Source organism: Temnothorax nylanderi, unplaced genomic scaffold (assembly GCF_030848795.1).
Source record: "Temnothorax nylanderi isolate EJ_2023f unplaced genomic scaffold, tnyl_v1.0 TNYL_tig0096_pilon, whole genome shotgun sequence".
Classification (NCBI taxonomy): Eukaryota; Metazoa; Arthropoda; class Insecta; order Hymenoptera; family Formicidae; genus Temnothorax; species Temnothorax nylanderi.
Genome location: NW_027249158.1, coordinates 313,539 through 325,915, shown reverse-complemented (window position 1 = coordinate 325,915; position 12,377 = coordinate 313,539). Strand labels below are relative to the sequence as shown.

At 39.8% G+C, this 12,377-nt stretch overlaps 1 protein-coding gene across 1 annotated transcript; it reads right to left on the bottom strand.

Moving 5' to 3' along the window:
• Positions 1–4,140: 4,140 nt before the first annotated feature.
• On the bottom strand, positions 4,141–12,277 carry Bckdhb (Branched chain keto acid dehydrogenase E1 subunit beta). Its single transcript, XM_071711220.1, has 8 exons — positions 11,793–12,277; positions 10,083–10,160; positions 9,562–9,764; positions 9,039–9,194; positions 8,153–8,324; positions 7,103–7,248; positions 4,894–4,980; positions 4,141–4,460 (listed from the first exon to the last, which is right to left on the bottom strand). Exons 1-8 carry the CDS (start codon positions 11,947–11,949, stop codon positions 4,320–4,322), a joined length of 1,140 nt encoding a protein of 379 aa, XP_071567321.1. The 5' UTR covers positions 11,950–12,277; the 3' UTR covers positions 4,141–4,319.
• Between the last annotated feature and the right edge of the window lie 100 nt (positions 12,278–12,377).

The following is a 12,377-nucleotide window of genomic DNA, read 5'->3' as shown; positions in this document are numbered from 1 at the left end:
TCGGTAAGAAAGCTCTCCTTCATAATTACCTTAAAAAATAATTATGTTAATGTTATATATAATATTCCCAAACGATAATTTAATTATAATTATATTGCATAATCTAATCTTACCTTGTTAACTTCATTACCAAAGAGTTCGCCATACTCCAAAGTAAAGTCTTAGTGTAACAGAATTCAAAAAGTTAGTATCTAAATAGAAAGAATCGTGTATGCGCTCAATCACGAGAAAATCAATTATCCACCAGTCTTCAAATATCTGCAGAAAAAATCCTCTGATGACTGACAACAAATATAAAAATTCGAGGTAAAGTTTGCATTAAAAATATAAACTGGTTTGTCCACCACTTCCAAAAACTTTGCTATTATAATTTTTATTATGATAGATATATTTAGATTAAATATTAATTAATCCTTTCAGAGTCTAATCTTTTTTGTGTGTGAGAAGAACATATTTAATTTAATTATTTTTTAAAATGTTAGAGATTGCTGAATACGAATATAAAATTTACCAAAATTTATTTTGTTGTTATTGCTTTCGTGAATAATTAATATTTCCAGACACTAAGATATAAAATCAACGTCTATCATAATATAATGGACTCGATTCAATTAATATTATAACTTGATTACAATACGAATTGCGCTACAGATCACTTTCTTGTTCTCCTCAACTTTTACAAGACAGCAATTTACAAGACATTTACAATACAGCATATGCATACGTATGTGATTTTGTGGATGCACCTTCTAATATATAATATTATATGATATATTGATGATCACACACACACATACACACACACTATCTATCACGTACTACGCGTTTACGCGAGCGTTACTTCTGTAGTAAGGGCCAAAGCTGGTTCCCGTAAATGATTTTTTTCACGGTGCGTCTCGCTCCGCGCGTACTTGGCGCGAGACACTACCGTGTCTCTTGATTGCACGAACTTTCTCTCGTACGTTTTTGTATATTTTACGTATTAAATGAGTGTCCATGAGTAGCAGCCTATTAGCTGTCAGCTATTAATGTCGCGTTTTTTACTTGGAATTCCGTTGATATTATCGCACGTCAGTAATTAACGACTGTTTGGTAATTAATCGTTGTAAATTAAAAATCGCTGCAAAATCATTTGTTGCAAGAATACACCGAATCTTTTCCTTTCGCGCGTTAACGATCTTCTTAAAACATTAGCGCAATTTCATCCGTTTAATCTCCGTTGGAGACGAATAATATTATTTAAGATAAGATAAAAGCACAGCTGCGTGTTAATTTCGCGATCAGTAAATATGTTGTGTTCCAATCGGACCAATGGAAACTTTCATCCCTGGCTACTTTACGCCGTTGTAAATATATATGTTCCGTGTTGCCTCGTATAAATCGAGATAACAGGCTGCTGTTTTTAATTTGGCCCGAAGAATGCTTTCTCTGACACTTGCGTGACATTGACACGTGGGAGAAGAGCGCGATATTTGATCCCAATCGATCGTAAGAAGAGATCGAGCGCGAACAAAAACAAACTGCTGAGCCATATGATATGATATAAATAGGATTTATGTAACAGCGCATATGTAATTTCTCGTATACTTAACGAGCGGCAGTTGCAAATAATCTCGTAGCATAAATGTTTTGACTTTGCGTGCGTTTGCTGCGCGACACACTGAAACAGGCATCAGATAAACCGCAGCGCGGTTTTATTAATTTAATTTTTAATTTTTTACGACAATGAAACGCTAATTATTAAATAACAATAAGTTAATTCTAACATGTATTAAAATTCTATCTGAGAACTTGTATTAAAGGTCGAGGCAGACTGTTTAAATATTTAATGTAGGAATAACAAACGAAACTAAATCGATTTTTACAAAAAAATGTACACGAGAACGAAAGCAAATTTAAATTTTTTCGCCAAAAAAAATTGTATCATTTCAAGATGGAAATTACATTCAGAATTGAGAGGTTCTAATAAATCATGAAGAAGCTGAATCAATTTTTACAAAATATTTTTACGAAAGCGAATATCTTTATCGACTACTTTTCTCGACAAAGAAAATCGCTGCTTGTCATTTCAATATGGAGCCGTTATTGAGAATTGACAGATTCTAGTAAGTCGTGAAAAGCTGAATCGATTTTTACAAAAAGTATATTTTTACGGAAAGGAATTTTTATTGACTACTTTTCTTGACAAAAAAATTGCCGATTGTCATATTTCAACAGGGAACCGTTGTTGAGAATAGGGAGATTCTAATAATTCATATTTCTTCATATTTCTGGAGTATCAATTCATAATCACTGTCGAAGAGAGTGAGAATCTCTCAACTTTCGATGTCTGCGGGCGCATCGGCGCCATATGTTAGCGTGTAAAAGCCGTTGGTCTATTCTCGCAAAAATCGACCAATAAAAAGGTAACTTGTCGACCTTCGATATAGTCTACGCTTCGCGGCGACTGGTTCTCCATCTCTCTTCTACTGCTACCAGGTCTCTCTACCCTCTCTCTCTCTGTCTCTGTCTCTCTCAGCTGATTTTCTTCTCTCTCTTTCTCTCTTTGCGCTCTGTCTACGTATGTGTATGTATGTACGCCGCTCTGCCAACTTTCACGTATCATAATATACAGTGAAAGAATGTGGTTTCCCTTTCAAATTACAAAATATGCCACGAGCGTACAGTTCAGTACACTTCCTTTTCTTTAATTTCGTTTTTTTTTTCTAAATGTTATCTCGATAAGTTTTTAGATTTTTTTTCAATCGCCTACTTTTGAAAGTAACGCGCAATTGACAGTAACAATAGATATTTCCAAATCAGATATTAAAGTAAATGAAAAAGATTTGAAATAATCAAATATATTAATCCCAAAAATGACAGAAATGTCAGTACTAGCAATGTGAATGGAAGCAAGGTAAACTTAGATTATATGTAGTTTTTACCCCATAATTATAAATATATGATATTATTATGCATTTTAACATATGCTAAAAAAGCAAATATTATTTTCCATATTTTTTTGTCTTCCTTCAGAGAGAAAATATGACATCCCATTATCAACCTTTACATTGGGAGAGTTGTACTCGATATCCCTATGTCGGCAGAATAAGGAGAGGAGGATCGTGTTAACCGTGTTGACTACATTTATTAATTTGTGAAGAAAAGATTTCTGCAACTGCATTCTCTTTCAAGAATTCGTTTAAAAATAGATCTCCTGTGCTTATACTTTTTCTGATGGCTACAGTTTTTTTTAAACAGCTTTCTATGAAGTTTGTTGTAAAAATTTATTTTTATAAAAAATATCGGAATTTCGCGTTTACGTTGTCTCTATCGCTGTGTCTCTGTATTCTTACTTTCTTTTTTTCAATTTAATACCCAAACCCTTCTCCAGTATCTTTTTACGCCTTTATTCGATCGAAAGTGTACATCCTGTTGACAAGCGGAACATGGCGATCTAAAGGTTTAGACTGGAAAGGACAGCGCCTGGGACTGAAACCTTGATTGAAATATTACATTGCCACGGCGCGCACAATCGGTGCGCAATTTTATTATTAAAGAAGGACTTGACCCAGATTTTATCGGTAAGAAAAAAAAAGGATACCTAGACGATCCATCCTGACTGTCTATCTGACGTCTTCGTCAGAGCGACACGTTATTGCCGCCGGCGACGATTTGTATCATCTTTCATGTTATTAATTTAGACAAGAGGGATGGATTTATGTGGGTTGCGACAAACTGGGTCAGGGACACGGGTTTGCATGCGTAATGTGCGCTAGGCAGGTCATCCGGATTCATATATCCATGCTCGGCAATGAAAGATATATGTAATATGCTTTATTTATTCCAGATAAACAATCGTTTTCTAGCAAGACCAAATTAATAATTTACACTGCTTACACATGTTATATGTTTCACAAATACGAGCAATTAAATTACGTGCGAGTTGCGTTGTGAGCGGTAATTTGTTTATACAATATATAAACGACGAAGTAAATATGTAAAGTGCATACGCGTGAATTAAAACGCGTATAAACTTCAAGCGACTATTATTGTATCTTTTTTTCTCCACTTTTTTGGGTCGTGTAATCCTTCGAATACTCGGCAGAGGAAAAGGAGGTAAAATTATTATGTAAATTATTATGTAAAATATACATAATATCGTGTCTTACAAATTTTAAACGTTTTATTCATAATAAAAACAGTAAAAAAACAATATTTTTAACGTAATTAGCGAACATTTTGTGGTCAACAGGTTCCTTTAGGGCGGGGTTCCCTCTTTTTTACTGCGACGTACTGCAGCAGCCATTGTGTAGCCACCCTTTGTCGTGATCTCATTGTCAGTATACGATGACGTCTCGGACAGCTGCGAAGCAACGCCACTTGTCCGGTAGGTAAAACGGCTCGAAGACGTGCGGGAAGGGACTGTCCCATCCTGTGACCCTTTGAACCGGCGCTTCCAGGTACAGGAAACACTCCGCCTGCATTATGATTTGACAACGCTCCGTCAGGGCGACTCCAGTGACTCACAATTAGTCCGCGATTAGCCCGGATTAGTTTTACAGCTTTTCCGTCGCGCGCGCAACCGACTTTCTAATTTATAAGAACCGATCGGTCGGTATCGATTAATCGCCGGCAACAAATGCGGATTTGAGAAACAAGACCGGCTAATCGGCCACCGTTAAAAACCGGTTTAGAGGACTATTACGCGTGTAACATTACCATCCCGCGCGTCATTCTATCTCGGGCGTCGAAGACTTCCGACTTGGGCACCAATTCGCAAAGCGCTACATTAGGGTCACGCTGATAGAATCTGGCTGTTAGGGGTATCTGATTTGCGTTAGGTAATCCGTTTGCGCAATCCGAATATTCATTGTTGCCGCGAGTCCGAGGACTCGACGGTGTGGACCTTACCTGGACGGTCGCGGCTATTTCCGCCCCAAATCCATTCGTCAGCGGCGCTTCGTGGGCGATGATGACGCGTCCGGTTTTCTTCACCGACTGCAACATTCGAATACACGGTATCACCGCATATACGGTAATTTATTATCGGTCGCCGGCTGGCGGGTTTAATTCGCGCGTGATTTACGTCTCGTCCCACATTTGCGGTACAATAATAACTTCACATGCACGGCCGATGCGCTAAGCGGGCGCATTAACGACGGCACGATGACGGCACGGGCCGTTTTGTAACGGCTATCAAATACGGGTCTACGACGTGATCGACGTTGGAGAAATACACGCCGGTAACGGCCGGCGCGATCGGGATACGTAGGCACACCTGTGCCTCCATGTACGTGTATATGTGTGTGCGTCCGTCCTGTTGTAAATCATTGACAAAGGTAGCTAGATAAGCGTGACTGAATACGCTGGATACAGGTTCCTATGACATTTTCGACTCAAACCGACCTTCCCCGCAACTTTCAGGAGTTACAATCTTTCGTTACGGATACACCCCACAGAAAGCCTACATCTCTATATTTATCGGATTGATATTTATGAGTTTCTGTATGTCCACTATTAACCTTTATTAACAGCCGCCTTGCTGTCACGATAAATGTTTGAATTATTGCCCACCTTCCTCGTAATGTGCGATTCCTTTCAAATGCCTAAGGAGAATTAACAATTAACGTTAATTAACTTCGCGTTTATGTTTAAAGGAATAAAGTCGACAACGCTATTAATTGTATCACTCTCTTTTACTTTTAACTATTTGTAATAGATATTAAGAGAAAGACACTTTTATTATATATAATCTAGTTTGACGTAATGCATTATGCAATACTATGCAGCTTGTTAAATCTTTTTAAAAAGCTGAGTTTTTTTTCTTGGATCTCAGTAAGAAAAAGCACCAACTGCTATTGAAGACAAAATTCTAATTGGAGCGATTTGAATTAATAATTAACCGCGCTAATTCAGTGTTTCATAATTTTTGTGTTCATGAGTTGTCTGTTTTTAACGAACTTAATCGATATATGCCATTCTTCCTGCTTCGTGCAAGCCGGAGGCGGTTTCTCGCCGAAGCGACGCATCAGAATTTTGTTTTGCGCGAGCAGTTCATCTCGTTGCGAAACCATGCGGCGTTTCGCAGGCAGGCATGTCGGAGAGTAGACAAGACGGCGAATCCGCGACTGTATCGAAATTGCGGCGAAACGGGTTTTCAATTACGATCACCTAGTCATGTGTGTGCGTGTATGTGTGTGTGCGCGCGCGCGTGTGTATATATAATATAGCGGCGGTTTGCGAGCCGCGAGTGGATACCGCGGTACGATCGAGCATATCATTAAGCGACCAGCGATCGATTAGCATAAATCAGCGCGATATTAGCGTCTATGGAAATCCGTATGCTATCGTAATCTGACAGGGCATGCGAGCGGTCGACTTCGCTCGACAACACGACCGCTTCTCGTTTTTGCTACGGCGGCGCATCCGCCTCTCTGTCGTCGGCGACACGACATAGGACGTCACGTCACGCTCGTCGCGCAAGATCGAATCGCGGCATCGAGTGCTCGACTCCTCGTGCGACTGTGGGCTACACGCGCGACGATGAATCCTCGCGCGGTCGAGAAGAATGGCGAAGATGGACGGGTGGGTCTCCTTTTCGCGCTATCCCCCGATGTTCCGCGACGTTTCACACAGAAAGAAAGAATATTCTTGATTTAAAAATGTCTTTAATTTCAACGTGGAAATCTCGAAATGAGATTATATTGCGTTAATCGAAGAAAACTTGCTTGATTAATAATATAAAGTCATATTTTATATAGTTAAAAAAAAATTGAAATAAATATAAATACAAATGGTGCGAAAGGCACTTTAATTGCATCTCTCGTGTCCGGCAATTCTCTACGTCGAAATATGCGTTTCGGCGTTCACGGTCACGACGCGTTTGTCTCACCAAACGTCTCGGAGCTTTGAATTAAATTCCGGAACCGGAGCAGGAAGGAGATTCCGTGCGATCTCTCGGCCCTTGAAATTCGGCGTCAATGGGGAACGAGCAACGAAAAAAAAACGCGAGCGAGAAGGGTATACACCGGGCTTCTCTCCTTAAGCGGAATCGTCAGATCGATTTCTCTCTCTGTCTCTCAAGGAAACGGCCGGAATAACGACGGCCGTTATTGCCCACCTTGCACACGAGTTCCGCGTCCCAAGGTAGAATGGAGACGAGGTCTATCACCTCGCAGGACGCGCCAAGTTTCTTCTGGACCAGGTCGGCCACCTCCAGCAGTACGTGCACCTGAGTGCCCCAGCCCACGAGTGTCACGGCGTCACCTATGCGACAAAAAAACCACAGATGCATTCATGTGTACGCGAGTACGCACATCAGGGATTAATCGCTCTCTCTCTCTGGACGTCTATATATATATATATATATATATATATATATATAAAACTACCTATGCGATAAAAGCGCGCGTTTCTTCTCGCGTATCCTGTTTCAGGACCGGTCACATCGGACGAGATCGCCGCTCCGCTCTGGCGATATAATGGAAGGACGCGATCACACTCTCGGTAAATTATATTTACCTCTCGCGCTCGAGAGTGCGAATAGTTACTTTCTACGACTTCAAACAACGCCTTCCGAGGCATTATTTTCGTTGGACGGCGCACGTTCCGCGGTGAATAATGTAAAGAGCGAAGAACCGGTCGTTACGCTCTGAACATTTCTCCGAAGAATGACTCTACAACCGCAAATATTTATTCATAGTGCATAATTATTTCCACGTAGCCTGAAGATCCAAGAACTTCTAATAATACTAATTATAAATACGTCACATAAAAAACGAGAACTCGCAGGTGGAAACCTGGTCTCAATCAATGTCGTTAAAATCGGAAGCAGCAATTTTCATTAAGTTATATAAAGCAAGTAACGTATACAATTTATACTTCTTCATACAAATTGCATATATAAATTATGCATATAAATTACGTATTCGAAAAGTATCGTACACAAATTATCCATACACGATATTGGTGCTGTTCAAACAATGTCAAATATTTAAGTATCCGATTATTTCCTCTTCCCAAATTTTCTCTTGTTTATCCTTTTCTTTCTCTGCATACATTGTACTTATTTTTCATTCTGTATGTTATCCATTTGTTATCTTACTTATTTGGTAACCCTACTAAAGGGATTTATATCCCGTTAAATAAATAAATAAATCTCTGAACTGACCGCTTCTTACAATCTCGGCCTTGCCGATTTCGATTTTGTAATGTCCCATAGGCACCTCGTCGACCGCTGCACGATAAAGAACTTTAGGCTCGAATATGATACAGGGATCCGGCTCGTCGATGCAGCTCAGCAGGAGACCCTTCGCGTGCGTCGCTCCACGAGGCACGACGATCTAAAGAAGAAAAAGAAAGATGAGCTCGTCCAAAAACGTGAATCGCATCCTCCGTGATCCCTCTCGCGATAATTGGCAGCTCTACGACAAGCTCAAAACAAGCGTGAAATCGATCGACTCCAGGTCGTCGATATTACGCCGTTCCTCTCGTAATCACGGTGTACAATAACGGCGGTCGCACGCATTAGTGTGCGGGCAAAACTTTCTTCATGCATACGTAGATCGTATACCCCGTACAATATTCATGGAATTTGTTGAGGAAAGTTGTGAGCTCACGACTCTACGGCTGACGCGGGATATAGCGAGGGCTATACCCGAAGAATGTTCCCGACAATAAAAATTCGGTGGCGAAGCTCACCTCGCCAAACCATTCGATCAGGTAAACACGTCGATTTTTGGAAATGAGATCCTACGTCCCAATCGTCACGTAGCCGTTACGCGCCTCGAGCTCTCTCGTGGAGCGGTATAGACCTTGTTGTTCAGCATTGTAGCAATAGCCGTCAGATATTTACAAATACTGAGGCGCGGCCTTTTACGACCTTATTACGAAATCGCTTATCTCGATAAGGAACTTGTCTTTTCGCTCGGCTATTAAGAGAGGTACCTAAGATTAGCCTTAAGACACACTCAAGAGGAGGCGAGCCGTTCTGCGTGTTACGTTCGATTGTTCGATAAATAAAATTTAAAAAAGTTGAAATGAAAATTTCTACTAACCTTCAAACCGGGAGTGTGCGCGAAATAGGCTTCAGGGCTCTGAGAGTGATAAAGACCGCCGTGCCCGACGGCTCCGCAAGGCGCACGAATCGTAAGTTTGCCGCAGTCAAACATATTGCCGCTTCGATACCTCATCTTGGCCGCTTCGTTTACCAACTATAAGGGAAATGTATACACACAGAGTCTCGTTAATAGTCTGAGATAATTAATATTTACCTATTTAATAATTTGCGTGACGAACGGAATACACATTCCGTGTTATTTAATCCGATCCGCTCGCGAAGTTCAGTAGTTTCAAGCTATAGAAAAAGAAAGTTTTCACGCTCCCTATACATTTTTAAGCGAATTTCTTCTTTTATAGTTTTGTTTATACTTTCTCATTCTTTGAATAATTAAATCTTGTTAAATCTTTGAATCTCTCTTACATTCTCGATATAAAATTATTATAAAATGATATTATTATAAAATAATAATTATCAATCAATCTATTATATTCATATGTACTGGTTGAATAATGCGGCACCTGATCGAAAGCGGGAAATATGTAGTCCGCAAATTGTATTTCGGCAATCGCCGATATTCCCGCGTTAGCTAAACCGATTCCGAAGCCGGCAATTCCTTGCTCGCAGAGAGGCGTGTTGAAGACACGATCAGCACCAAAACGTTTCTTCAAGTCCATCGTGCAACGAAAGACACCTCCGAATGCCACGTCCTCGCCGAACACCACTAAAATTAAAAAAAAAGAACTGTTAGCAATACTTCTTATTTTAAAAAAATGCAAATATTGTTAAAGATTATTTAAGTTAAAGTTTTAAAATTTTCAATGAGAAATTCAGGTTCTCGTGTAATTCTACTGATCTTTTAGATAGTTTAAATAATTTTCTCGAGAGTTTAATTAATATTCTAAATTTTTCGAAAGTATTGAAAAATTGACAATATTATTAAATTAAACATAGATAGAGAAAAATGCTTTAATATATTTACTTAATATGTATATAGGTGCATATCCTAATTAAAGGAACACAAGTGTAACAAAATCCTTACCTGAACGTGGATCGTTTTCCATTGCGATACCAAGTCCATGATTTATGGCTTGATACATATTCAGCTTTTGTGTCTCACCTGAAAGCACGACTCTTTTACGTAATCACATGAATAATGCTTAAGGGGTCATTTCCGTTTCTCGGCCCTGAAAAGTGGTCCAATAATTATGAGGGATTACCAGAAAACTATTAGACCGATTAAGTTGAATCTTTTTTTATTGTAAAGAGTGTCTTTTGCAGGAAAGAAAACATACACTAAGAAGAAAAAATGTAGCGGCTGCGTGCATTGGCGTAGGACGTCTTTTTTCGCGCAGGCACAAACGGTGGGCGTTATTCAGCTCATAGGATTGATCTGAAACAAAATTTTTGGAATTTTTATTATTTTTTGGGATCGTGATTCTCGTGTCACGGGGGCTTTTATTGATAAGTTCAATTATGTTTTAATAATAATAAAATAACACGAGAATCACGATCCCAAAAAATAATAAAAATTCCAAAAATTTTGTTTCAGATCAATCCTACGAGCTGAATAACGCCCACCGTTTGTGCCTGCGCGAAAAAAGACGTCCTACGCCAATGCACGCAGCCGCTACATTTTTTCTTCTTAGTGTATGTTTTCTTTCCTGCAAAAGACACTCTTTACAATAAAAAAAGATTCAACTTAATCGGTCTAATAGTTTTCTGGCAATCCCCCATAATTATTGGACCACTTTTCAGGGCCGAGAAACGGATATGACCCCTTAAGCGTAAAATAACTTTAAAATGAGTAAAACCTAATACACTGGTGCGATAATTGAATTAAAAAACAATTTCTTGGGGATTTTGTAGGAAATTGGAAAATCTTTGGAAAAGGCCACACAAATTCCATAAAATAATGTGTAATGACATTCATAATAAAATCCTGAATCACTTTTGTTATGATGTTATCTCGAACGCATTTCAAAACGATAATTCTCATTATAGCAAGCATGACAAAAAATCATTAATTATCATCGCGTTATATCCGTCAGTTTTCAATTCATTCTTGACTTACTATTGACTTAATATTCTTGCATATGAAAGAAAGACGATCACCTTCGACAGAGATACGAGTATTTTAATCCGTATGTCTGAATACTCGATTATGTCCAGAATTTAAATTTGTTTTGTTTTTTACTTTCATGGAAGGAAATATATAGGTAATCAATTTATTCGAAAAAGAGGGAGGATGAGGAAGCAACGGGGAAGAAGAGAGTCTCGATAAACTCTCGAGAGTTTCGATAGACCTAAATAATCTCTTTATTCTTACTTGCTGTAAATTCTTTTTATCACATTACTTTTCTATTATGCCAATTTAAATACATGTTAAATTACATTCTAAATTTTCAACTCATCACACTCGCTTACATATAAGCGCATCTTTGAATCAACTGGCTGATGAGTAAAACAGATATATCGAGCCTCTTATCAACCGACACATCGCCTCGCATGATGTACAACTGACCGGCAGGAATCAGGAATGCCTGGACATTTCGATATGTATATATGACACGTATATGTATTAGAGTCGTATACATATATGTCCCGTATGTATAGTATATGTCCAGGCATTCTGCCGGTTCAGTATGTACACGTGCTGGTGCTGTTGATTTCCTATACGTAAATTCATCAGGACTTGGCGCAGAAGATTCTTCTGGAAAATGATTAACATGTCCGAGTGGCATCCACTTACCGACGATCTCACGCGGCTTCTTACTCGGGAAATACGTAAAGTGCGCCTCTCTGACATGGCACTCGTGAGTGGCGGAATAGGCGGAAATCTCGCCACAGCTCAAAAGCAGCTTCTTTCCAGTGTGCCGCAGTCTCGCGCTCAACTTGCCGAGCATCATTTCTCTCTCTTTCTCCCTCTCTCTATCTATCTATCTATCTAGCTCTCTCTAGCCTCTCTCTCTCTCTCTCATTTCGGCTCGTCCGAGCAGCAAACCGTTCGCTAAGAGGTCGTCGCGAGTGGTCTTATGTCTTATCTCTATTTTGCACACAATACCGATATTCCACGGAGGTTCTCTCGACCCCACGTGGGATTTCGAAAGAGCCTCCAGTCGAGGTCGAGCGAGAGTGCGCGCTCGCGCGCGCGCACACACGCCCGTGATCGGCGATCGGCGTGATCGAACGATCGGACGATCGACGCGTTGCTGATCGTGGACGCGCGAACGAAAACTGGTTTCTCACGATGTACATACAACATGGAGCCCCGGGAACGCGAGCGTGACTCGACCGAAAAGGGGATAAGAATTTTCCCGGAGTGGGAGAGCAGGGG

What these genes read in the sequence shown, in the direction of transcription:
- Bckdhb (XM_071711220.1), bottom strand. Translation starts at nt 11,949, where the DNA reads ATGATGCTCGGCAAGTTGAGCGCGAGACTGCGGCACACTGGAAAGAAG. An exon ending in GGAAAACGATCCACGTTCAG is followed by an intron (nt 9,765 to 10,082) that starts GTAAGGATTTTG and finishes TTTTAATTTTAG; the next exon opens with TGGTGTTCGGCGAGGACGTG. An exon ending in TATTTCCCGCTTTCGATCAG is followed by an intron (nt 9,195 to 9,561) that starts GTGCCGCATTAT and finishes TTTCCCTTATAG; the next exon opens with TTGGTAAACGAAGCGGCCAA.